A 27,671-nucleotide genomic window follows, 5' to 3' on the forward strand; every position below is an offset into this window, starting at 1 on the left:
GTCGCGGGTGTTACCCTCATTAGCATCCGGGCTGCGGGGCGTCTCTTGGAGGGCTCGGGCCCGTCCGCCCTGAGGAGGGGCCAAGTCCCCTCCCCGAGCTCTTGAAAAACCCGCCTGTGGTGGAGTCAGCTCAGGACTGCTTAGGGTCTTTGAGGGTCAGGTACAACTGTCCCTGAAGCTAGGTCACATTGAAGTTTGGAACAGGGAGTCTTGCCCCTTCATTCTTTCTGTTTCTTTCTGTGGAACCGAAAACCTCGGTAAATTTGCCTTTGGAACAGGTGAGTTCACCCTGGAAAAAAAAAAAATCTTTTTCTAGAGGCTTCTTGGGCTTGGCGGGGCACTTCTCTTTTTTCTGAAATCCTTAATTTCCAAATCTATAAAAGACTAGATCCACGTTCCTGGAAGCGGACACTCACTCCTCTTGAGAAGGAGACTGCTAGCTGTTGGCAACAGTCTAGAAGTTACTCAGAAATTAGGTGGAAACCATTTTCAGGTGTTCCCAGCCCATCTCCTTGAAGTCATTAGTCCACAAGACGACATCAGGGTTTCCGGCGGAATTGTTTCTCAGATGTTGTCTTTAAAGTTAATTCTATTTCAGCTGCCCGGGACAAACTTCCAAGATTACTGTAGAACTCCACCAGAATGAATTATTTGTCCAATTATAGAATTTCTTAATTTATCACCGTAAATTGTTTCTCAGAGTTACAATTTGCATGTGAAACCACTTTTCTAAATCCAACTTAGAGAAGACTGTTGACACACCAGTTGGAATGGTTCCAATAGCCTATCTTGCAAAACGCTTCAGATTCACAGAATATCCTTTGTAAAAGTAAGTGGCTGTCATGTTAATATAATTAGCTCTAATTTTTGACATGTGAATATGTGTGGAAGTGTCAACGTTTTTGTGTAATATCGAACTCTCAGTGACAAATAGTTAGGGCCAGTGCCACACAAAACAAAACTGGAAAATATACTTCTTTCATCATTTGAAGAACTTGCTGAATAAACATTTTCTCACTGTGTTCATCCCCTAATTTTGATGATGATAATAAGGTGTTCTATTTAGGCATTTATGTTGGTTTTAGTGTGTACAGTCTTAGAAGTGGTGGAGGAAAGGCCTCACCATACGTGCGTTGTATTTGCCAGCTGTTTCTCGGTGACAATCTGATTCAGCGGTTCTATGCTGAGAGTATTCTTACATACCTTTGAGTTCTGTTTAGAGCTAATGGATAATGAAAATGTATTTCTAGTGCATAGACAAGAGAAATTGGTTTGGGTTCCAGTTCTCAAACAAAAATAGAATCCAAGCCTGGAGGGGGAATAGGGAGGGAAGAGAAGATGTTGGGAAAAGAGGAATGAATATTAGGTAGGTAGTCACAGGAGAGAGCATTGGGGAAGAAGCTCAGAACTGGGAGTCATAACTGGAAAACCAGATAAATAACTACTTGGCAGCTGGGAAGGTTAAGGACACCTCAACCTGGACTTGGGATGGGAGTCCAGAGAGCACTAGTTGCTCCAACTAGGTAGGGAAAATGCAGAGGCAGATGAAACTTGAGTGGCTAATAAGAAGTACCATGAGCCAAAGGCGCTCTGAATGCGTGGACCTCTTTCTAATGTCTACCAGTAGATAACGTACCATTGTAAATCTTGTGTAACGGTTAAGAGCATGAACTTTTAGAGTCAAGGTTGTTACACAAGCTGTGAGATCTTGAGCAAGTTAACCTCCTTCAGCTTAAGTTTCCTCATGTGTTAGGAAGAAAAAAAGAGATAATAATAGTACCTACTTCGTTGGAGTGTTGTAAGGATCACATGAGTGCTTAGTATATTGCTTGGCACACAGGAAGAACTCAATGGATGTTACTGTTATAGTTGTCACCATCATTATAGTTACATTAGCATAACTGGATATTTATTTATGAGAAACAAGTCCATCCAAAGAGAATGGGTGAATGTATTGCCATTCAGTGAAGAGCACAGGAGAAGAAATAAGGATTCCATAGCAGGAACCCTGAAGCTTTCTGCCCTTCTTTTGTCAGTTTCCCCCACCCCAGGCAACCACTGATCTGTCTTCTGTCATTATAGATTAAATTCTTTTCTGGAATTTCATATAACTGGAATCATATAGCATGTTCTTTTTTGTATCTGGCTTCCTTCTCTCAAAATAATGTCTCTGAGATTCATCCATGTTATTTGTATCAGTAGTTTCTTCCTTTTTATTACTCAGTAGTATTCCATTATTTGAGTATAATAATAATAAACTTCATTCATTCATTCATTTCTTGATTAACATTTGAGTTATTTCCAGCTTTTGGCTATTACGTATAAAGCCAAACCATACAATTCTTTGTGTAGACGTATGTTTTCATTTCTCCCCATTATTTTTAAGCTATGCTCTTAATTTGTACCTAAAATCCTTTCTGTGTGGCCTCCTTAAGGACCTTTCTCCATCAATTATTAGCTTTCTTGCAGGTTCTGTGGCTTCCTAATTGTGCTTTTCCCTCAACCAACCAACATTCTAATTCTATTCTTCAAAAAAAAGTCAAATCAAATAAACAGCCTTCTTTTAACCATGATATCCCCTTGAAGGTAGTCTTTAGTGTCTCTGGGTTTTACTGCCAGGTTCTAGTCTCTTTTTCTGTCTACCTACTAGATCTCCCTACTCGGATGTCCTGTCTATACCTCAAGTTCAGCAGCACCTTTAAAACCGTAGTGTGTCTCTTTATGCCTTGCCTCCATACCTCCCAACCTGTGCGTCCCCTAATAATCTCTTTGTTGACTCTCGGCACACCATCTAAGTGGTCACTTAAGTCAGAAATCTCCCTTCGCCTCCTTCCCTCCTCCATTCACTCAGCTCATCTACTTGTAAACCCTTGACACCATCCCTCCTGTTATTACCCTTCATTATCTCTCACCTGGACCAGTGGAGCTTTACAAACTTTAAGATGCATACAAACCACCTGGGGATCTTGTTAAGATGCAAATTTTGATTCAGTAGACCTAGGGTAGGGCCTGTGGTTGTGTATTTCTAACCGGTTCCCCAGTGATGCCTACATTGCTGTTGCATTCTGTCTCACTCACTCTCTTGGTAAATGTCATCCAGTCTCACGACTTTTAAATACCATCTATATGCAGATGACCCCAAATCTAGTAAATCGCTCGTCCTCTCCCCTGAACTGGGCTCTGTTCTGCGTTACCTACTTAACCCCACTATTTGCATATTTAATAGACATCCCAAACTTAACTTCTTTATAAACTGAACTACTGATCTTTTCCCCTAAACCTATTCCATGGCCATCTTTCTCTTCTCAATTAAAGGTAACTCTAGTCTTTTAGTTGCTTAAGCCAAAAATTTTTGGAGTCATTCTTGACTCCTCTTTCTGTCGCAGCACACATTCCATCCATCAGCAAATCACATTGGCTCTACCTTTATATCTAGAATCAAATGACTTCTCACCACTTCCGCTGCTACCACCCTGGTCCGTGTCAGCATCAGCTCTCACCTGGGTTACAGCAGTAGCTTCCTATCTGGTCTCCTTTCTTCCACCCTATTTCCTACTACATTCTGTTGTCAGCTTTTTTTTTTTTTTTAATTTATTTTTATTTATATTTATTTTTGTCTGTGTTGGGTCTTCGTTTCTGTGCAAGGGCTTTCTCTAGTTGCGGCAAGCGGGGGCCACTCTTCATCGCGGTGCGCTGGCCTCTCACTATCGCGGCCTCTCTTGTTGCGGAGCACAGGCTCCAGACGCGCAGGCTCAGTAGTTGTGGCTCACGGGCCTAGTTGCTCCGTGGCATGTGGGATCTTCCCAGACCAGGGCTCGAACCCGTGTCCTCTGCATTAGCAGGCAGATTCTCAACCACTGCGCCACCAGGGAAGCCCTGTTGTCAGCTTTAGCAGCCGGAGAGATCCTTTGAAAATATGTTTGGTCATGTCACTCCTCTGCTCAGAAACCCTGCAGTGGCTCCCTTTTACCGCTGATGACATCTGCCAATACCCCTTCCCTCTGTTAACTCCTGCTCAGCCCTTCTGATCTCCCTGGAGACCCTGGAACAGGACAGGCATGCTTCTGCCTCAGGGCTTTTGCATTGTTTCCTTTGCTTAGAACATTTTTCCTTCAGGTGTCTGCATGGCTCACTCCCTTGTCTCCTTTAATTCTTTGCTCAAATGTCACATGGTGAGACCTTTCCTGACCACCCTATTTAGAATTCCAACACTCCTTATCCTCTTGCCTTGCTTTGTTTTACTCATAGCCCCATTATTTAATATGCCATTATACGTATGCATTTTTAAAAAATAAATTTATTTATTTGTTTGTTTTTATTTTTGGCTGTTGGGTCTTCGTTGCTGCGTGCGGGCTTTCTCTAGTTGCGGTGAGCGGTGGCTTCTCTTGTTGCAGAGCACGGGCTCTAGGCTCGCGGGCTTCAGTAGTTGTGGCACATGGGCTCAGTAGTTGTGGCTCACGGGCCCTAGAGCGCAGGCTCGGTAGTTGTGGCGCACAGGCTTCATTGCTCACGGCATGTGGGATCTTCCCAGACCAGGGCTCAACCCTGCGTCCCGTGCCTTAGCAGGCGGATTCTTAACCCCTGCGCCACCAGGGAAGTCCTGAGAATTATTTCTAAAGTGCACTGATGTATTACTCCCTATTTAAGCCTTCTAAAACATCCCCATTCCCTACAGGATAAAATCCAAACTCTGAGGTTGGGGACACCCTAAAACAATCTTCCAACAGTTCCATATTAACTTAGAAAAAATTATAGTAAAGTAGAAAAAGGAAGAGAATTCTTCGTGGAATTTTTTGACCTTTCTCCAATGAAATGTTTAACTATGACATATGTCTAATTAGGAATTCCATTTTTACATATCTTTATTTTTAATATAAGTAGAAAATATATATTGAAGACTAATGGTATATTGAATATACCCAAGCTTTCAGATTAGATGAGCATTTAGAAATTCAATATTCAATTCAATTCACTTAGTAATTAGAAAGTTTTTACTTCTAGGGTTTAGCAGCTGTGGAAGAAGTAGGGTGAAGACTAACTTTAAATTTGTTTTTTAAATTTTAAGTGGAGAGTAGTGGGCTTCCCTGGTGCCACAGTGGTTAAGAATCTGCCTGCCAACGCAGGGGACACGGGTTCGAGCCCTGGTCCGGGAAGATCCCACATGCCGCCAAGCGACTAAGCCCGTGCGCCACAGCTACTGAGCCTGCGCTCTAGAGCCCGTGACCCACAACTACTGAAGCCCACACACCTAGAGCCCATGCTCCACAACAAGAGAAGCCACCGCAATGATAAGCCCGTGCACCGCAATGAAGAGTAGCCCCCGCTCGCCGCAACTAGAGAAAGCCCATGGGCAGCAACAAAGACCCAACGCAGCCATAAATAAATAAATAAATAAATAAATTTATTTTTTAAAAAAATGGAGAGTAGTGAATGTCAAACATCAAATATTTTTTTTCTTATAGTAAATTTAATGAGTGTAATGCTTAATGTTTTTATTTTCTCAAACTTCCTTTGACATTCTCCCAGAAAGTTGCTCATAGGTGCACATGCCCAGCATTTTGCTTACAACTTCAGAGACTTTGTACCTCTGAAGCCCAGGTCCCAGATTGAGAACCGCGAAAACAAAGCATCCCCCACGAAGTTGCTCAGCAAAAGTTTTCCACTCGGAGCGAACATGGGTTATAGCAGAAAGTGTTGTCAGTCTGTGAGGGACGATTGCTGATCATGGATGTCTAAGTTATGAGGGGCTAAAAAATAGCAGTTTTAGAATTTTATACTTTTCACCTGTGTGGAGAAAGAGCATGCTTTGTGTTTCATACGATATCGATAGCATAAAATAAATGTTTCTTAATGAAATTAACTCTGGTGACTTGGTTTTGGAGGAAATGATAAAAGCATAAAAGTGCATGAAAATTCAGTTTTATAGGTTATGGGTTAAGGTGCTGGTTAAATTATGCTTCGAGTTATGCTTATCAATTAAGAAACAGAATTTCGTTTTCCAGAGTTATGTTAAGAATGTTGCATAATTTCAAGGCACAGAAGTACCAAGCAGGGACTTCCCTGGTGGCACAGTGGGTTAGACTCCACGCTCCCAATGCTGGGGGCCCGGGTTCGATCCCTGGTCAGAGAACTAGGTCCCACATGCATGCTGCAACTAAGAGTTCACATGCCACAACTAAGGGACCCGTGTGCCGCAACTAAGGAGCCCTGGAGCCACAACTAGGGAGCACATGTGCTGCAACTAAGGAGCCCACGAGCCCGCCTGCTGCAACTAAGACCCAGAGCAACCAAATGAATAAATTAATTAATTTTTTAAAAAAGTACCAAGCAGCCTTGGTCTTAAGAAGCAGCCTCTTGCATTTAGAAAGAGTCAGTTAAAAATTTCCAACTAGTGAAAAATGGTTGGATTCTGTATGTATTTTGAAGGTGGAGCCATTAGGACTTCCTGATGGGGTGTGGGGAAAGAAAAACAATGCATTTAGGATGATTTGAGGTACTTGACTATAGCAGCTGGAAGGATGGGGCTGTCATCAGCTGAGATCTTCAAGTAGATCAGGTTTGGGGGTGAGGGGCAAGGTAGTTCAGAAAAAAAGAAACTTCTGATAAAAATCCTATCTTGAGATAAGTTGACATTCATCTGACATGTTAATATTTGGTTAATGAGGTCTAGAGAATGTAAAAGGCTGTGTTATTTTTAGTTTCTGTTAACCATAGTAATAGAATTATTTCAGGGGATTTCACTGTTAACCTATGAGTTACTCGCATTTCTACCTCCTAAGTTTTAGCGCTATGTCTGGAATGTGGAAGGTGCTCAGAAAATGTCAGTGTGGTGGATGGATAGTGTGTTGGTGGGTAACTTCCCCTGCAGCAAGTATCACCTGAACAGAGACGCAGATGGAAAACAATCATTCCCATTTGTGAAGATCTGTGTCTGTCATAGATGTGTTGGGAGATGTTTGTATTAAACTTGTTCCTTCTGCCAAGAGATACTGTTCTTCCCCTCAAGAAATGGCATTATCTCCACTTACTAAAGACTTTGAGAGCATCTGTGAGTATCTAGCTCCTACTTAAAAACCCTCAGAATCTGTGCATACACACAGAACAAGTCAAAAGACAAAGCATCATGCAGGTCAGTTGGCTATTTTCTCTAGACAGCAGTTGACTGTCATGATGCAAGAGATTGGTGTAGCCCAGGTAGGGGAGATCGTGATGATTTTTACTCTAAAATCTCCCACTGCACTTTTTTTTTTTTGGACCAGTATTCTTTATTTATTTATGGCTGTGATGGGTCTTCGTTTCTGTGCGAGGGCTTTTTCTAGTTGCGGCAAGTGGGGGCCACTCTTCATCGCGGTGCGCGGGCCTCTCACTATCGCGGCCTCTCTTGTTGCGGAGCACAGGCTCCAGACGCGCAGGCTCAGCAATTGTGGCTCATGGGCCTAGCTGCTCTGCTGCATGTGGGATCCTCCCAGACCAGGGCTCGAACCCGTGTCCCCTGCATTGGCAGGCAGACTCTCAACCACTGCGCCACCAGGGAAGCCCTCCCACTGCACTTTTAAAGAAGTGATAGGGCTTCCCTGGTGGTGCAGTGGTTGAGAATCCGCCTGCCAATGCGGGGGACACGGGTTCGAGCCCTGGTCTGGGAAGATCCCACATACCGTGGAGCAACTGGGCCCGTGAGCCACAGCTACTGAGCCTACGCGTCTGGAGCCTGTGCTCCGCAACAAGAGAGACCACAATAGTGAGAGGCCCGCGCACCGCGATGAAGAGTGGCCCCCGCTCGCTGCAACTAGAGAACGCCCTCGCACAGAAACGAACACCCAACACAGCCAAAAATAAATAAATAAATAAATATATTAAAAAAAAAGAAGTGATAGATTGACCTTGTTCAAATATATAGTCTGGATCACTGTGTTCTTTTGAAACTAGACCTTTGTTCATTACTGAGATCTATATTTTTCTTTTTCCTTCTCAATACTTTTATAGCGGCCATTCAGCTGATGCTACTAACTTCATTGAAACAGAAAAGGAGGTTCAGAAAGTCAAAGTACTAACAATCTTGAAAGTATCTAATAGGAGATCCTTATTGGGGCTGAATTTGGTTGTGATGTCGACCCAGTGATTTTGGTTGAACGATTCCTTTTTATCCATTGTCAGTGCTCATTAATGTTGCCACCTGACAAATTTCTTCCCAGTGACTGGTTTTGATGTGCTTCTTGTTGTCGTGGCTCTGATGTTCAGCTGAGCACTTCATCTAGGAGTAGCAGGGTGGAGATGGTCACGTGTTTGCTGGCAGTAGTCAGATGACAAGGCTGCTGGAAGAGGCTCAACCTGCCAAGACATGTATCTAAGGCAGGGGACCAGCAGGGCTCAAATGTCAGCTTCAGACTGTTGATTTAGCATCTGGCTTTGGACAGGTTACACTGGCCAGCCAAGTCAGCCCCAGGCTTGAGCAAAGCACTGTAGGATAAAGAATGGGATCTAATTAAATGGAGTGGAAATAATGTGAGAAGGATGGCTTTTTATATCCCATTCTAACCCTCTCTGCTTTTTCTTTGCTCTTAAAACTCTGTAGCTTCTTGGAGCTCCTGCTTTAAGAGGAGCTATACATTCCCCTTGCAATGTAACAATCCTAGCTGAGCATTTACTTCCCTTGAAGGACTGGTAAGCCTTTAAATAGGTATGGGTTACTTGGGAAGTTTTTGCTTACCTGTAGAAACCACGCTGCTTACTGAAAGCATCACAGACAAGTAGTAAAGTTCAGGAGTCATTTTTTCCTATATTTGGGAGGAAGAAAGCACTGTTAGGAATACTTGTCTTTTAATTGCAATACGTATTTTAAATGTTTTTGCTGAAAGGATTTAAACAAAGGCACCAACTTAGCAGGAGATGGAAAGCTTGCTGCTTAATGTGCCAACCCCGTCCAGCAGTTCCTTCCACCATTGATTAATGTCTTAACTTTTTTTTTTTATTCTAGTAAAGCAGACTTCACCCTACAAAAAGAAAAATCTCTCATGGAATTTTTAAACTTTCCCTGTTGAAATGTTTTAACTGTGATGTGTCTACTCAGGAGCTCTATCTCTCCACCTCTATTCTTAGTGTAACTAGAAAATAAATGTTGAAGACTAATGGTGCACTGTATACAGCCAAGCTTTCAGGTTAAGATGAGCCTTTGGAAATTCAGTATTTACAAACGTACACAGTTGGTTGCCAAAAATGTTAACACTACGGTGCAGACTCCTTCACTGAAGGACCCCACCCCAAATACAGAAAACATCCTCTTCAGTGCCTGTGGGACCGGTTCCATCTGAGTAAGCAGCACGGTAAAACCTAAAAGGACAGCAGAACAGCATCAGTTTACTGGGTTGAATTATCTCAGAAATATATTCCTTTTTTTTAATTGAAGTATAGTTGATTTACAATGTCTTGTTAATTTCTACTGTACAGCAAAGTGAGTCAGTTATATGTATATTTGTTTCATGTTCTTTTCCATTATGGTTTATCACAGGATACTGATTATAGTTCCTTGTTTATCCATCCTATATGTAATAGTTTGCATCTGCTAATCCCAAACTCCCAATCCTTCCCTCCCCCACCCCCCTCCCCCTTGGCAACCACAAGTCTGTCCTGTATGTCTGTGAGCCTGTTTCTGTTTTGTAGATATACTCATTTGTATCGTATTTTCAATTCCACATATAAGTGATATCATATAGTATTTGTCTTTCTTTTTCTGGCTTACCTCTCTTAGTATGATAATCTCTAGGTCCATCCATGTTGCTGCAAAATGGCATTATTTCATTCAGAAATATATTGTTGAATGCAGACCCTAAATAGAAGGTGTTTCCTCGTGTATCTACTGTGGAACAAAAGTGCTCAAAACCTAGCCAGGCTAAGGTTTTCCTTTGATCGAGGTCATGTGCTTACTATCGGCAATGCTAGTGATAATAACTGTGACAGTTTTTTTTTTAATTCCCCCATTATTTCATTTAAACCTTACAGCAAAACTGTGAAGCAGGTATTTTTATCTCCATTTTAGAAATGAGGGCAAGTAAGGTCAGAGAGAAGAAGTAGCTCCTGCTGTTGTGGGATGACTCTTTGGCCTCCCACCAGGGAATTCTCTGGAGACTCTTTGTAGAACCATGTTAAGGCACCCAATAACTTTTTTCATTTTATAAAAATTTAGACATAGTCTTAATTTAAAGTGCACATCACTCTTAAAAGTACATACAAAGGAAAATATAACTAAAATATATTAGTTTAAGGTATTCCTAAAACTTCAGCACATTTCAGAGTCCAACTCTTCTGTGTCATTTTTTGACTTCAATTAGTTGAGGTCCCTGTTTTTCTACCTATATCGTCTCCTTAGTAACTATTTATTGAATGAGTGGATAAATCTGATATTTTTATAACTGTAAAGAATTTTATAACATCAAAACAAGACATTAGTATTTAATTTAATTTGGGTTCATATTCAAGTTGTAGGATGACTAAAAGAGATACTAAGGAACTTTTTAAGAATTCACTTCAGGGACTTCCCTGGCGGTCCAGTGGTTAAGATTCTGCTCTTCCACTGCAGTGGGGCACGGGTTCGATCCCTGGTTGGGGAACTAAGATACCGCATGCCGTGCGGCATGGCCAGAAACCAAAACCAAAAAAAGAATTCCCTTCACCTGAATTCTAAACGTGAATTTCTTCTTAGGTTTCAGTCTTTGAGCTCTTGAAGAGCAAGAAGTCCTATCTTACCCGTTTTTATTCTAGTAGTGTCTGGCAAATAGTAGACACTTAATAAGTGCTTGACAGAATGACTGCACACTTACCAATTGTGAAGAAAGTAAAGATGATATTACCAACCAGGTTGGTGAGGAGAGGTTGACTGCAGTATCGAGAAGATCTGGGCCTAAAAATCAATACCCTGGGTCATACATTAATTGATTACTTATTAGAAGAAATCCACACTGTTAGTGTAACACCAGAAGGCACTGACCCTTGAATTCTAATTGTGGCACTAGGTTCATTTGGCTCCAGGCAACTCACTCCTCTTAAGAACCTTGGTTCCTTTACTGTGACTGCAAATTAATTAATGCTAGCATTAATAAAAATATTATTAAGAGTTATTAATATCTTAATTGGTGGACAAATAATGTTTACCATTTTTCTAATTCATGTTAATTTGATATTTTGGTGAAAAAACATTTTGTGGAAATTCTGGCCTTCTGGAGTAAGGAAATATGCCCTACCACACACAAACCTCTTATAGTAGAAGCTGGCAAGTTTGAATTAGGCTAATTACAAGGAGTATCATGGTTTCCATTCCTTTCCCATCACTTAAGTTTTCAGATTTTTTTTTAGAATTTTCACATTTTTAGAACTGCAGTTTATTTTGAATGTATCAAATTGCATTTGCCTTGTTTGCCCGAAAAAGGTATTAACTGACTTTTTCGGCCAAAACTAATTTCCAACATAGAATCTGAAATAATAGATCAAGTCATAATCTGTTTGAGTGTGCCTGTGTCACCCTCAGCCTTGCAGATGTTAGCTAATGCTAGGCTGTTGGGACTGCTCTCTGGGGAATTCATAAATTGAAACGTCAGTGCTCTCATTGTTTCCCATTTGACCTCTTCTTATACTAGAAGAAATAACTGTTGATTAAAAGTTAAACTCAATCTGCCCAAATCCCAGCTCTCCTCACTGTACTGAGATTTGTGACTCTTCAGAGAGGTGAAGCAGGTGACTACCATTGATAATAGGGGCAAAACAATGGGGCAGGCTGCAATTAAACACATAACAGGAGTGGCAGAGAGCACCCGAACCATCTGCACAGGTAAGATGTGCATGCTGAGCTGCCAGGGGAGGGGGCTGGCTGGAGAAAGAACTTACCTCAGCAGAACATAGAACTGGAGGGTCAGAATGGTGATCCCAAACAGGAACACTGTCACTTGGCTGCATGGGACACAGTGAGTTACATTATACATTACTTTTTTAGTGATAAAATGCCTTCAAGAAACCAAATTCAAGTTCTGTTTCACGATAATGTTACATCAAACCACAGAAATAAAAGTTTTAAACATAGCAAAGATGAACTGAGATCCATCCCATTACAGCAAAATTATGTCTAATAATACTTCATTAAGAATAATAGTTACCATTTATTGAGCTCCTACTATATCACTGTGATTACTGGTCTCTAAGGAATCTTGACAACCTTGGTTTCTTATTTATTTGTCTATTTATTTATTTGTGGCTGTGCTGGGTCTTAGTTGTGGCATGCGGGATCTTTAGTTGCAGCCTGTGAACTCTTAGTTGCAGCATGTGGGATCTAGTTCCCTGACCAGGATCGAACCTGGGCACCCTGCATGGGGAGCATGGAACCTTAGCCACTGGACCACCAGGGAAGTCCCTGAGAACCTTTGTTTCTTTACCATGGCTGTAAATTAATGCCATAAGACAACCCATGAGCAATAGTAAGAATTATTAATATTCATAATTAATAGACAAATGTGTCACATTTTTATTCACTTTCTCATTTAATATGCACACAAGCCTATGAAATGGGACTGTGGTTTCCCATTTTATAAATGGGGAAACTGAGGCTCAGAAGCATTAAATGTCTAGTCTGAGGACAAACACCTAGTAGTAGTAGTGAGCAGTAGAGCTACAGCAGAGGGAGAGCTACAGCATGGTTAGGACCCTATGGCCCTGTACTGTGCTCGCTCTCCCTCCAGCCAGGTGGTTCACACTGAGTGAGTTAACATACCTACCACAACTTACACAACCAAATGAGGTCTGTGGTTGCCGCTCAATTTTGAAATTCTTTTGAGATTACACGTACATAGTTTCCACACATATAGGAAAAATCTTCCTTAACTAATAGTTCTATCTCTTCACTGTAAACTGTTATTCACCTTCATTATTTATTTTATTAATTGGACTTAGCACTGAATGACTTTAGGGTATTTGTAGAAATTAAATCTCCCCTCCAAAGACAAAGATTTACCCCCAGTGAAGGTACTCAAAACAAAAAGCAATTTCAAAATATACCCCCAGACTAAAGCAGTGGCACATTGTTAGAACTAGAATATGGTTACATGTTTAAGGTTACTATTTTAAAAGGAATAGTGTTCCTTTAGAGGTGTAAATCTGAGAAGTTGTCAAGTCAATTGCATTAACAGTCGTCAAAATAGATTTAATTATATTGAGCATTCTGAAGTGTGACCAGAAAAGCCAAACAGTTTTTCTTTTAAGTTGTTTTAAAAACTGACTTAATGTTTACAAAATGTTTCATTAATGTTTACACATCAATTTTTTGAAACTTAAAGTCAGTGATTTTAAAGTTGAAAGTAAATTTTACTTCAACCTCAGGACAGCCTCAGGAAGCAATGAACTTTTTGCCACAGTGGGCTGGGGAGGGACACTTACAGCCTGAGCTGATGAGATCTTGGCAGCCAGCAGTGCAAGCGGTAGGCTGTGTGAGCCAAACAGAAGTGAATCATGGTGGCCCTGGTCCTTGAGCGCCTGGAGCCAGGCAAGGAAGACCCAGAACAGTCCCGTTAGAGCTTCCAAACCTCTTCTGCGCTCATTCTTCCCCTGCCGAGGCCCCCTTCCCTCCACACGAACCCTTCGGGGATACGGAGGAAGTACTCTCCAATGGAGAGGGGCAGATCCTTGTTCTTTGAAAGCCACTCTAAGCTATGATAGAAGCTCGCTGTAACCTAATTCTTCTATGGCTTTGAGGATCTAAAGTCTAAAGCTGGCTGTGTTAACAGTGAATTAATAGAACTGAGCTGGATATTTGAGACAGGTCATGAATGTGAAAAGAGAGAAAGCTTCCTTTAAGCTGAGAGATCAGCTTCCCCCAGCCCTTTCCCCACCCCTTCCCTTGGGGAGGACCTGGAAACCTGAGCTCACCCCCAAGGTCAGGGAGGGGCTTCAAGCTCTTTGTTCCATCCTTCCGTGCACAGCCAGCAGCTCCCTAGGGGATCTGTACCTCCTGCTCTCAAGCTTACTGTTCTTCCAGCTCACAGCTTAGTCTCCCTGGGGAGTGGTACCTGAAACTTGAGGTGGATGGGGCTGCAACTGATGCTGGACTCCAGCTGAATCAAGCCCCTCCACCACGGTCCTTGAGAGCATGCTCAGTAGCTGGCCAGATACCCTGATTTCCCTGTGGGCCCAGGGCCACCCCATAATACCACAGGTACTTTGCATGGGAATTGGGGGGCAGATAAGGAGTGGGAGGGGGGGAACAAGCCCCAAGTGAATCCTGGTATCATCCTTGGGGTGATAATTGAAAGGTAGGACATTTAAATCATTCTAACCAGTGAACTCATTTTTTTAATGCTGTGTGGAGCATTATTGACCCTTCTCTCCTTTATTTCCTATTAACAATTAGCAGTGTCCCTGTGATCCCTGCCACTGTTTGGAGTAGACCTCAAGTATTTATTGAATAAATGTTTCCTAATTTCCATTCCCACTGACTGTACTTAAATTGAAGCTTTCTTTACTTTGTAACTGGCCTTCCTATCTTGTTTTGCCCCTTCCAGTTAATCCAATAGCATCACCATCATCAGTATTATCACTTTCCTCACAAATAACAGCTACCATTTCTTTTAACACTGCACCAGGCACTGTCATAAGCACTTTGCCGTATCATATCATGATCTCTATTTTACAGATGAGGAAACTTAAGACACAGAATTAAGTGATCAGGTCAAGATCATACAACCATATAAGGATTTTAAACACTCATGTCACCTTATTTTTCTAGAGCATTGTTTTTCTAGAGCCCTGTTGTCACTCCATTGCTCTGAAACCTTCGAAGCTTCCTGTTGTCTAAGGAACTGAAGTTCACATTCCGCAACTCCTCGGCCAGAAGGGCTCATTTCCAATCTACACAGCTCCAGTTTATCTCGAATTTTTCTTTTTTGGTGAGAGAGAACCTAGGAGTCAGGAAACCTAAATTCTAGCCCTGGTTCTGCCACTCACTAACTTTGTCTCATGGGAGCATAAAATCTGAGCAAAAGTAAGTTGGTCAAACTAGCAATTGGGTCTGAACACAATTGGGCTACAAATAAATGGTCCTGATACAGGTCTTTTGAGTGTTGGCAAGACAGGTACACAGTGAGATGTTTTATAGCCTTGATTTCCAACTCATTCTCAACTTATTATTTCTTCGAGATGTTTGTAATAGTGAAAAATTAGATAAATCTAAATGACCAATGATAGACGACTAACTGGAAAAACTAAATATCTAACAATAGATTATTATTTGGAACAAACTAAATGTCTTTGGCCATTTTTTGTTCTTTTATGGTGAGAATTAAATTATAATGTGCATGAAAAGTAGTTTGTAAGTTAGAAAGTATCATGTAAATGTTAGTTTCCTTTTTTCTTTTTTTGGCCGTGCCATGCGGCTTGTGGGATCGTAGTTCCCTGACCAGGGATTGAACCCATGCCCTCGGCAGTGAGAGCTCAGAGTCCTAAGCACTGGACCGCCAGGGAATTCCCAAATGTTGGTTTCTTTATTGTCATTCGTTATGTTTCAACTTTAATTATAAAAATACTTCAAGCTCTGCAGGTGATTCCCTAAAAGTTGCCAAAACACTTTGAGCAATTTGGCATCCAGGGAACTCCTGAAAGTATTTTATTTATTGATAGTTAATAGGGAGTGCTTATTAAAGAAATAATTAGAACTGAGTGCTTTGAGTTGGAGATGGGTTCACTGAGTCACAGCACAATGAATGAAAAAGACCCCCACTATGACACATCATTATGGCATTTCAGAGCACTGGGGATAAGAAGAACATGCTTCAGATCTTCCAAAAAGACAAAGCAGGTTACATGGAAAGGAACAAGAATCAGAATAGCACCAGACTTTCAACAGCAGTGTTCGGTGCCAGAAGACAATGAAGAATGCATTCATAATTTTAAAAGAAAATTCCAGCCTAGAATTCTCTCAGTTAAGGAAGAATAAAGACAGATTTATTTTATCTCCCATTTGCCCTTTATTATGAAGCTATTTGAGGATATGCTCCAGAAAAATTAGGAAGTAAAACAAGAAAGACAATGACATGGTTCTAAGAAATAGGGGATCTCCCTTAGGAGAGAGATGAAATGTCATATTTCAGAATGACAGATGCACAGTGGGTTAGAGATTTTCAGCCCAGATGAGAGAAAGAATTTCAGGAAAAAAGCCTCCATGAAAAAACAGATTCAGTAGAGTAATAATAGTTGATTGGACCATTTGAAATTGATTTGTTTTGAAGATCAGAAAGAGTTGAGGGACTTTCCTGCTGGCGCAGTGGTTAAGAATCCACCTGCCAATGAAGGGGACACGGGTTCAATCCCTGGTCCGGGAAGATCCCATATGCCACGGAGCAGCTAAGCCCCTGTGCCACAACTCCTGAGCCTGTGCTCTAGAGGCCGTGAGCCACAACTACTGAAGCCTCAGCGCCCAGAGCCTGTGCTCCGCAACAAGAGAAGCCACCGCAATGAGAAGCTCGTGCACCGCAACGAAGAGTAGCCCCCGCTCGCTGCAACTAGAGAAAGCCCGCGCGTAGCAATGAAGACCCAACGCAGACAAAAATAAATAAATAAATACTTTTTTTTAAAAAAAGAGTTGAATTACAGCAACATGATATGCAGCATAAATAATTGCTGTATTCATAGTGTGTTCGTTACTTGCCAAAAGCAGCTTTATGTAGTATATGTGTATTGTCTCATTTAATTCTCACAATAATCATGAGGTAGGTAATATTATTTTCTCTGTTTTAAGACAGAAACACTGGGGCAAAAGGAAGGTTAGGCTAGGGTTAGGTTGCCCAAGGTCATCCAGCTCATGTAAGTATTGGAGCTGTGGTTTGAACCTGGACAGCCTGATTTCAGAGCAGGGGTTCGTAACTGTTATGCTGTATAGGCAGGAGGTTGGAGGATACTTTTTTGTGGACGCTGACCAGTCCCAGGAGAAAGACCTGTAATACAGCCAAGTTCCCCTACAATGAAGCCCACTGTGCAAAAGCCCTACCTACCCACTTAGAACTTCCTATCAGCTCTGAAGGAAATTTAAAATATTTCATTAATATTGGTAGAGAAATAAGAGAGCGTAATGCATTGGTGAAGCAAGAACAGAATACCATAAAAAGGAACATTCAGAGGACAAAGGTCTAAAAAATTGAGTATTGGGAATTCCCTGGCAATCCAGTGGTTAGGACTCAGCACTTTCACTGCCGAGGGCCCAGGTTCGGTTCCTGGTCGGGGAACTAAGATACTGAAAGCCTCGAGATGTGGCCAAAAAAAAAAAAAAAAACAACTGAGTATAATAGCAGAAATGAAAACCTCAATAGGTGGATTGGAGGATGAATTTGAGGATATTTAGAAATTAGAGCGTGAAGGTAAGAGATGGAAAAGAGAAGAGAAAGGATAAGAAAATTGGAAGACCAGTCCTGGTGCTTCAGCTCTAACACTCAGGCATTTCCAAAGAGAACAGAGAAAATGGAAGGTAGAAAATCATCCGTGAAATAACTCAAGGACATTTTATAGAACTGCAGGTTATGAGTTCTGAGATTGAAAGGGCCTGCTCAGGGCCCAGCACAATAGATGAAAATAGAGCCACACTAGAGGACATCACTGTAAAATTTCAGAACATTTGTGGACAGAGTTCTCGTAAGCTTCAAGGGAGAAATAAAATATAAGCCACATTAAAAGGATCAGAATTACTGGAAGTGACTTTGGATTTCTCACTGTTAGCACTGAAGTCTAGAAGCAATGCCTTCAGAATTGTGGGAGAAGGTGATTTTCAACATAGACTAGAGATTCTTTCTCTCTCTTCCCGCCTATACATAATCTATGAGGATTAACTCTCATACACCCTCACAACTCTCTCCCAAACTTCCCAGATGTATAGCCTGAGGGTAATGGGGGTGTATGAGCTAATCTTTGATCATGAGAGAAAGTAAACAGACACTCTTTGGATAAATTAAGAAATAACATTATAAGCACATAATATAGAATTACAATAGATTCGACCAGAAGAAATAGCTGAAAAAGTTAAAAGTGGTCGCCTCTTAGGGATTTGGTTGGAGGGGTTGGTGGGTGAGATATGGGCAATGACTGTTGCTTCCATTATGGGCCTTTTGTCACCCTATGATTTTAAATCTATATATGTGAGTTTGTTTAATTAAAAAAAATTTTTTTAATTTATTTAATTAATTTATTTTTTGGCTGCATTGGGTCTTCGTTGCTGCCCACGGGCTTTCTATCGTTGCAGTGAGCGGGGGCTACTCTTAGTTGCGGTGCGCGGGCTTCTCATTGTGGTGGCTTCTCTTGTTGCGGAGCACGGGCTCTAGGCGCGTGCGCTTCAGTAGTTGCGGCATGCGGGCTCAGTAGTTGTGGCTCGTGGGCTCTAGGCACGTGGACTTCAGTAGTTGCGGCACACAGGTTCAGTAGTTGTGGCTCACGGGCTCTAGAGCGCAGACTCAGTAGTTGTGGTGCACGGGCTTAGTTGCTCTGCGGCATGTGGGATCCTCCCAGACCATGGCTCGAACCTGCATTGGCAGGCGGATTCTTAACCACTGCGCCACCAGGGAAGCCCTAATAAAAAATTTTTAATAAAATTTTAAAATCAGTTGCCTTGCATTAGTTCATTAGGGTTATGGAAGGATCAAATGGAATAATTGATATGAAAAAGAGTTTGTTGTAAACTGTTATTCAGTTGAAAGTGATAATATGACCATGTTGACTAAGAGGCAAAATACGGTTTTGAAGGATGGGTGTTGCGGAGTTATATTTGGTGGGTGATAATGTCATTGTATCTGTTAACCACGGCCACAATAGTGCAGTCGCAAAACAAACATTCGCTTTGCTCATGAGTCTAAGCTCAGCTTGTGGGTTCGCTGATCTGATCCAGGCTCAGCTGATCTCACCTGGACTTGCTCGTGCATCTAAGCAGATTGTCTGGGGTTTGGATGGTCTAGGATGGCCTCAACCACATAGCTGACAGTTAGCTGTCTGTCAGCAGGAGTTCTGTCCTGCAAGTTCTGTCATCCTCCAGCAGGCTAGTCTGGGTTTGTTTTCACGTCAGGAGCAGGAGTCCAAAAGAGAGTGGGAGTGTACAACACCTCGAAGGCCTAGGCTCAGAATGGGAACACTTTCCCACGTGCCACATTGTTTGGGCCAAAGCAAGTCACAAAGGGTGGGAAGGAGGTTCCATCCCTTTATGGTAAGAGCTGCAAATTCACATTGAAAAGGAAGGGTGGAGAAAAGGGGCCATTTTTGCAATTCACCCAGCACAGTCACTGAAGCCAACTATTTATTCCACATATTTGGAATGAGAACATGGAAAGACATCAGAAGACCTGTAACTTAACTTACTTTCTTTTTCCTTTGTAGACAGTAGGAGAGGTGTCAGAGTTTTCCATTTAGATCGACAACTTCAAATTCTCAGCATGGAAAACTCAGAGAAGACAGAAGTGGTTCTCCTTGCTTGTGGTTCCTTTAATCCTATCACCAATATGCACCTCAGGCTGTTTGAGCTGGCCAAGGACTACATGAATGGAACAGGTAGGAACAGTAACCAAAAGCAATGATGGGGTTCAGGATGCACTACCCTACAATACAGCACTTTGGCTTATTGGATAGTTTAAGCGGAAGGACTTTGATAAAACAGCAGAAGCAGGAAGGTCACTCTGACCTCCTCCCTCCACCCCTCTTCCCTGAAGCAGATCGTAAAATGTTCATGTGAGAGGTGCTCTCCCTAAACCGGGAGAAAAGGAGCATCCTTATCTCTGAAGACAAAGGGACTTCAAACAAACATTCTTTGCTAAATTCCCCTGAGTTTTCTACACTTACCTTGTACTCTTTGCCCTATCATATTTCGCCATGACTGTCTACCCTTCATCCAACCTAGCATAAAAATACAGTAAGTCCCCTATATAGAACAAGTTCCGTTCCAAGAGTGAGTTCATAAGTCCAATTTGTTTGTAAGTTCAACAGAGTTAGCCTAGGTACCCAACTAGCACAATCGGCTATATAGTACTGTACTGCAATAGGTTTATAATACTTTTCACACAAATAATACATAAAAAACAAACAAACACAAAAAATAAAACATTTTTAATCTTACAGTACAGTACCTTGAAAAGTACAGTAGTACAGTACAACAGCTGGTATACAGGGGCTGTGGCATCAAGTGAACAGGCAAGAAGAGTTACTGACTCGAGGAGGGAGAGGAGGTGGGAGATGGTAGAGCTGAAGGATGGTCAGCAAAAGGAGGTGGAGAGCAAGCTGCAATTTCACTCACACCTGACATTGATGGCACAGGTTCTGGTTCCTTGGTTCCTTGTTGGATTCAATTCCATCTACCGTCTTGAAAAAACAATCCAGTGATGTCTGGGTAGTAGCTCTTTTTTTCTCATCATAGATGACATGGTAGCACTGGATTGCATTCTGAACGGCTGCCGCAACCTTCATGTACCGTTCTATGTTCAGGTCCTGTGCCTCAAAAACTAACAGTGCCGCCTCAAATAAAGAAAATCCCCTTGCCATTTCCTGCGTCGTGAATCTCTTCAGTTCTTCAGTTACTTCTTCCTCTCCTCTCTCTCTGTCCTTTCTCTGGGCCTCCAGTTCCATCACAGCTTCATTAGTAAGCTCCTTGTGTTGCACAGCAAGGAGTTCAGTGAAGTCGTCCTCTTGCAAATCTAGCTATAAATAAAGATACGATACTACTGTACCCTTACAGTACTGTACAGTAAAGTACACAAAAGCACAACCACTTGTAGAGGATGTGGTGCACGTGACAATGTACACCAGACATGTTAACTAACTTATGTGACTGGACGTGCGAACACATGTTCGCATCTTTGAAAGTTCGCAACTCGAAGGTTCATATGTAGGGGACTTACTGTACTTAGGTTTAACTGTTTCTTGGAGTCTTCATTTCCTTATGAAGGCTCCCGTGTCACATAATAAATCTTACATTAAGTAAATTTGTATGCTTTTCTCCTGTTAATCTATCTTTGTCAGTTTCACACCCCGCTAGGGACCCTAAGAGGGTCGAGGAAAACTTTTTCTCCCCTACATACACACAGATTTATTTTGTTTTGTTACATAAGTGATCATGCTGTGTGCTGATAGGTGGATGGGTGTCCAAACTCACTAATAATCAGGGAACTAAAATAAAAAATGAGATATATTCTGCCCATCACATTGACACAAGTTTTTAAACTTGATAATGTCAAATATCAGGTGTTGGGAAGGAATGGGCTCTTGCGTATACAAATAGATAAAGGCTTTTTACAAGGCGGTTTGGCAATATCAATCAAAATTTAAACTGCTAAAAAAAAAAAAAATTTAAACTGCTGAGGAATGGGGAGTCAGTGTTTGATGGGTACAAAAATTTCACTTGGGGAAGTTGGAAGAGTTCTGGAGATGGACGGTGGTGATGGTTGTACAACATGTCACAGTACTGTACACTTAAAATAGCTTAAATGGTAAATTTTATGTATATTTTACCACAATTAAAAATAAATAAATAAACCTGAATCCCTGTGAAAAAAGGAGGAGGGGGGGGAATCTGTGATTATGAAACCATATTGATGATATTTCCTGTGCATAAAATCTAATTTATTATAATACCTCATATCAAATCTAATTCTTTACCCAGGAAAATATGAAGTTATCAAAGGCATAATTTCTCCCGTCGGCGATGCATATAAGAAGAAAGGACTCATCTCTGCCCATCACCGAGTTATCATGGCAGAACTCGCCACCAAGAACTCAAAATGGTTGGAAGTTGATACATGGGAAAGTCTTCAACAGGATTGGATAGAGACTGCCACGGTGCTAAGGTATTCATGGTGCAGTCAGCTTTGCTGTGCCATTCCTGTGTGAGGTTATCACACGGTAACAGGACATGCGTGGTGCTCAGCCTTTATGGCTGTCACTGTGTTTTGAGATGTTTGCATGCTTGTTAACTGTGTATCCCTGTTAAAGAATAGAGGAAGCACACCTGGCCTGTCTGTGCCCCAAGTGAGAAAGGTAAAGTTGTAAGATGATGTTACTGTGGTCAGTCTTCTTAAGTATAAAAGAGAGAGGCTGGTAATTTAAGGAAGAGAAGCCGTGATGCTTGATCACAGAGAGAGCTGGTTTTGGGAGCTGCTTCCCTGACAGCATATGGGGGTTGTCACAAATCGCCGTGCTCAGAACTCTGAAACAGCTCCAGTTTAAGGGTTCAGAAACCAGAGTGAGTAACAGCTAATGATTACTGAATGTTCTCTTGAGTATAAAACACCAGGACTTTCGGAGAAACCTGTCTAATGTCTATTCTTAGAGTTCGAACCTTCTGGTTCTAACCATATCAGTTAGGGTTACGATAGGAAATAGAAACCACTCTGAGCATTTTAAGCAGAAAGGGATTTTAGGTGCTCATGCAGCAATGTTGAAAGAGCTGGAAGAGTAGAAGTGGTGGCTTGTTTCAGGGTCATGTCTCCTTAGCTGCAGTTGGAGTTCAGGAAACTGTTCCTGCTTCTGCTGCCAACGATGCTGCTCTTGAACTGTCCCAGTCTATAGGGTCTGGCCACCACGCTGACATGGTAAGAGATTACTTGTCAGGGTCTAGTATATACTTGTTTGTTTTTTTTGTTTGTTTTTTTAATATTTTTTATAGGAATTTTAAAAAATTAATTAATTAATTTATTTGTTTTTGGGTGTGTTGGGTCTTTGTTTCTGTGCAAGGGCTTTCTCTAGTTGTGGCGAGCAGGGGCCACTCTTCATCGCGGTGCGCGGGCCTCTCACTGTCGCGCCCTCTCTTGTTGCAGAGCACAGGCTCCAGACGCGCAGGCTCAGTAGTTGTGGCTCACGGGCCTAGTTGCTCCGCGGCACACGGGATCTTCCCAGACGAGGGCTCGAACCCGTGTCCCCTGCACTGGCAGGCAGATTCTCAACCACTGTGCCACCAGGGAAGCCCTACTTGTTTGTTTTTTATGTATTATTTGTGTGAAAAGTATTATAAACCTATTGCAGTACAGTACTGTATAGCCGATTGTGTTAGTTGGGTACCTAGGCTAACTTTGTTGGACTTACGAACAACAAAGTCCAACTTTGTTGGACTTATGAACGTGCTCTCAGAACGGACCTCATTGGTATTTAGGGGACTTACTTTCTGTAATCAATGTTAACGCTTGTTTTTATGACACAGACACATACAGCTTAGAATAGTAATAGCTACCATTTGCTGTGCTCCCAGGATTTTCCTTGCTTTCCATTCTTGACAGCCAGAGCCCAGGGCTGCCATATCCTGGCCAGCATCCGTTCTGACCCAGCAGTACTATGTATTCGAAGGCATCCATTCTGAGTAGTTGGGCACTGTCTGTACCTGTGGTTAAATGTGTTTAATAGCTCCCAACCTTTAACATTGCGTCAGAGGCTCTTAGGCATCTCCAGAGGGATGACGTTTCAGTTGAGCATTGTGAGAAAGAGAAATGTTCTATTGCTTTGTTGCTTTATAGACACCATCAAGAGAAGCTGGAGGCCAGTAGCTGTGATCACCAGCAGAACTCACCTGTACTGGAAAGACCTGGACGGAAGCGGAAGTGGGCTGAACAAAGACAAGATTTTAGTCAAAAGAAATCACTAGAGCAAACAAAAACAAAAGGTCTGTGTGTTTTGCCAGGACTTACCAATGATAGCTGATAAGACTCTAGGGCTGAGCAAGCCCCCTTTGTATTTTACTTTCATATTCAATATGTGTGGGTGCCTGGAAAATGCCCCTTGTTAGTATTCTTTTCTTTTTTTTTTTCCCTTTGGCTGCACTGCACAGCTTGCAGGATCTCAGTTCCCCGACCAGGGATTGAACTCAGGCCATGGCAGTGGAAGCCCGGAATCCTAACCAGTAGGCCACCAGGGAACTCCCCACCCCTTGTTAGTTTTATGATGGGAGGAAGGGAGAGTGAGAGGCACCCTGAGCTCATTTCTCCTGCAGGAGGTAGACCTTAACTTTTGAGGGATCCTGGATCTCTTTTTAGAGAATCTGAATCTGATAGAAACTATGACCCCTCTAGCCAGAAGAACACATATACACATTCATTTTGATGCAGGGAGTTATTAAAAAGGCAAACCCTGGGACTTCCTTGGTGACGCAGTGGTTAAGACTCCGCACTCCTAATGCAGGGGGCCTGGGTTCGATCCCTGGTCCGGGAACTAGATCCCAGATGCATGCCGCAACTAAGAGTTTGGATGCCACAATGAAGGAGCCTGCAAGCTTCAGCTAAGGAGCCCACCTGCCACAACTAAGACCCAACACAACCAAATAAATAAATCAATTTTTTTTTTTTAAAAAGCAAACCCTGAAGCTCTGTTTTCTTCTTCTTCCCAGGTGTGCCAAAGGTGAAGTTGCTGTGTGGAGCAGATTTCTTGGAGTCTTTTGGTGTGCCCAATCTGTGGAAGGGTGAGGATATCACCAAAATCGTGGGAGACTATGGGCTTATATGTGTTACTCGGGCTGGAAATGATGCTCAGAAATTCATCTATGAATCCGACGTGCTGTGGAAACACCAGAACAACATTCACCTGGTGAATGAATGGATCACCAATGACATCTCATCCACAAAGATCCGGCGAGCCCTCAGAAGGGGACAGAGCATTCGCTACTTGGTACCAGACCTTGTCCAGGAATATATTGAGAAGCATAGTTTGTATAGCTCCGAGAGTGAGGAGAGGAATGTTGGGGTGATCCTAGCTCCTTTGCAGAGAAAAACTGCAGAAGCTGACACATAAGAAATTCTCCAGCATGGTATTGTGGACTTCCCTTTTGGGAATTTGAAACAGTGTGGGTGTTAGTAAATGGGGGAAGGAATTGTGATCCTCTTTAATAAATTAAAGTTTAAAAGGTTGGTTAAAATCAGTAGTAATTTAAAATCAGGTTTATCTTTTTATCAGAAGTTACTAAGATGAATGATTTCAATTTTTTTTTTTAGGAATATACAAATCCCTTTATCTTTAAAACAAGAGATTAGTAGCAGAACTAATTGTAGAAGAACATTGTAGAAGAACATTCAATCAAACTAACTACAAAAAGAATTCAGAAAAGACATCCTGGCTTTACCACAGAAAGAGAAGTAAAGTATGAAAAGTAAAGAGACCATTTAAGATCCTAATTTTAGTTACGAAAGGAATGAACATTTTATGCATGCCTTTCTTCCTGGGCAGCCCTCACTCAGGGTGGCCAAAGAATTCTTAAAATAGTGATCTTGTAAAATGCATCACTGATCAGATCTCCAGCTGTGCAAAATACCGGCTGTGAAGTCCTGGCGGAAACTATGCCAGTAGTTGGTTCTCTCCAGCACACATCAGAAGGCCAGTGAAGCTTTGCTAGGCACGCTTGCCTGAAGCCCCAGCTGTAGAGGCAGGGGGACGGGTCCGAGCCCTGGAATGTTTAGAACGGTACACGGGTGTTTCTGACGCCCTTGAGAGGCAGGGAGCCTCTGCCTTCCCCATGTTATGCACAGATTCTCTTAGCACACCCCTGTTGTGGCTCGTGGTCCAGCCCTGGCCATCTGCCATCTCTGTATAGAAGGGATGTCGTGCTACCTGAAACAGAGAGAACCACAGAGAATGAGAGATCTCACTCAAGGATTTTGTGAGATGTGAATGCTCTTAGCCTTTACTGGTAGCTTAATCAGATGGTGAAAGGACATGAGAAATGCCGCACTGGACCAGCCCAGCAGTTCCTCTTTTTTTGTGTGGCTGCGTTGGGTCTTCGTTGCTGCGCACGGGCTTTCTCTAGTTGCAGCGAGCGGGGGCTACTCTTCATTGTGGTGCGCGGGCTTCTCATTGCAGTGGCTTCTCTTGTTGCGGAGCACGGGCTCTAGCCGCGCAGGCTTCAGTAGTTGTGGCACGTGGGCTCAATAGTTGTGGCATGCAGGCTCAGTAGTTGCGGCACACAGGCTCTAGAGCACAGGCTCAGTAGTTGTGCTGCACGGGCTTAGTTGCTCCGTGGCATGTAGGATCTTCCCAGACCAGGGCTCGAACCCATGTACCCTGCATTGGCAGGCAGATTCTCAACCACTGCACCACCAGGAAAGCCCCCCAGCAGTTCCTTTAGCTCAGAATTTTGGTTCCTGATGAATGGCTTGTGGAAGAAATCTCCACAGCCTCAATCTAAAACTCCCGAGTTTCTGAAGACCCCTGCTGTTTCTATTCCAGCCCACTGTGAACCTGCCATTTGTGGATTTAAGCAGAAAAAGAGTCTGTTTTCTTATACTTTTTCTCTTCTTGTCCTTTTGTAGGAACTTTACCCAAAGTAGAACACTCAAATAATAATTGAAGTCATAACGTTATGTTAAAAACACAAACTTGTTATATGGTTTGCTACTGATTAAAATTTTGTGGAAGTTTTACCAATTAATAAAGCAAAAAGACCAGAAATAGCTTTTTCTAGAATAGTTTTATGGTTCATGAAAATCACTCTGTGATAGAAAGAGGACTAAAGTTAAATTTCTAATGAAAGTAGAATAGGGACTTCCCTGGTGGCACAGTGGTTAAGAATCCACCTGCCAGTGCAGGGGACATGGGTTCAAGCCCTGGTCTGGGAAGATCCCACATGCCGCGGAGCAGCTAAGCCCGTGCACCACAACTGCTGAGCCCTCGTGCCACAACTATTGAAGCCCGTGTGCCCTAGAGCCTGTGCTCCACAACAAGAGAAGCCACCGCAGTGAGAAGCCCGTGCACGGCAGTGAAGAGTAGCCCCCGCTCGCCGCAACTAGAGAAAGCCCGCGCGCAGCAACAAAGACCCGATGCAGCCCTCAAAAATAATAATAATAATAATAATTTTAAAGGAAGAAAGTAGAATAATTTACCTTTACATACCTACATCTAATAATTTACATTTCATACCTACAGCACTCTAAAGGATTTATACCTCTGCAGAAGAAAAAAATGTACTTATACCTGTGCAGTTGGCTAGTCAGATCTGAAGCCACCATTTAAAAAAGGAAAATGTTAAATAAAGTTGGCAAATGTAAATTCTACAGCTCGTGACTTATTCTTATAAAGTCAACGGGCCGACTTCTCAAAGACGGAGGAGCGCAAAGCCTGGCACCCAATAGCTTCAGTCTCTTATCTGCTGAACGAATGAAAGGTTATAATCTCAGATTGTGGAGACGAGGATCATTCTTCCGCTCCTCAGCTTTTTGGAGTTTAAGAATTGTAGCAGTACTGAAAAATAACAATCTAGAAACAGATGAAGTTATCAAAATTTAACTTTGATTTCTTCTCCTGGAAAACTACACTTAATTTATATGAACTGCGTGTGAACTGCAGAAAGTTTCCAGTGCTAGAAACTTGTTTTCTACTTTGATGCCATCCTGCCTAGAAGTGCCCACAGTCTACTTAGCTGTGAGTATATTGACCTCAGGGCCCACTGGGTAAGGCATGTGGGGACCCTCCCAGGAGACCTGGTAACAGTGAAATGATCCTGTTGTTGTGCTATTTGTGGATCAACAACTTTGTACATGGAAAGAGCTGCTTGCCTTTTTGTCCCAGTATCAGGATGCTGCTAATGCCACAAAGTAATAACGTAGTTGAGGGTAACCTTAAGGACAGAGCTTCCTCTTTGGATAATGAAATAGGACAATGAATTTCACAAGGGAATAAATATCAGTAACTGTTGTGGCTTCTGTTGAGGAAGA

The 27,671-nt window shown here is 42.2% G+C and overlaps 1 protein-coding gene across 1 annotated transcript; it reads left to right on the plus strand.

The window, feature by feature from the left end:
• The first annotated feature begins 19 nt into the window (after positions 1 to 19).
• On the plus strand, positions 20 to 27,011 carry NMNAT1 (nicotinamide nucleotide adenylyltransferase 1). The gene is made up of 5 exons (XM_007170021.3): positions 20 to 278; positions 19,378 to 19,548; positions 21,650 to 21,833; positions 23,493 to 23,638; positions 24,359 to 27,011. Exons 2-5 carry the CDS (start codon positions 19,434 to 19,436, stop codon positions 24,757 to 24,759), a joined length of 846 nt encoding a protein of 281 aa, XP_007170083.1. The 5' UTR covers positions 20 to 278; positions 19,378 to 19,433; the 3' UTR covers positions 24,760 to 27,011.
• The last annotated feature ends 660 nt before the right edge of the window (positions 27,012 to 27,671 follow it).

Source organism: Balaenoptera acutorostrata, chromosome 1 (assembly GCF_949987535.1).
Source record: "Balaenoptera acutorostrata chromosome 1, mBalAcu1.1, whole genome shotgun sequence".
NCBI lineage: Eukaryota > Metazoa > Chordata > Mammalia > Artiodactyla > Balaenopteridae > Balaenoptera > Balaenoptera acutorostrata.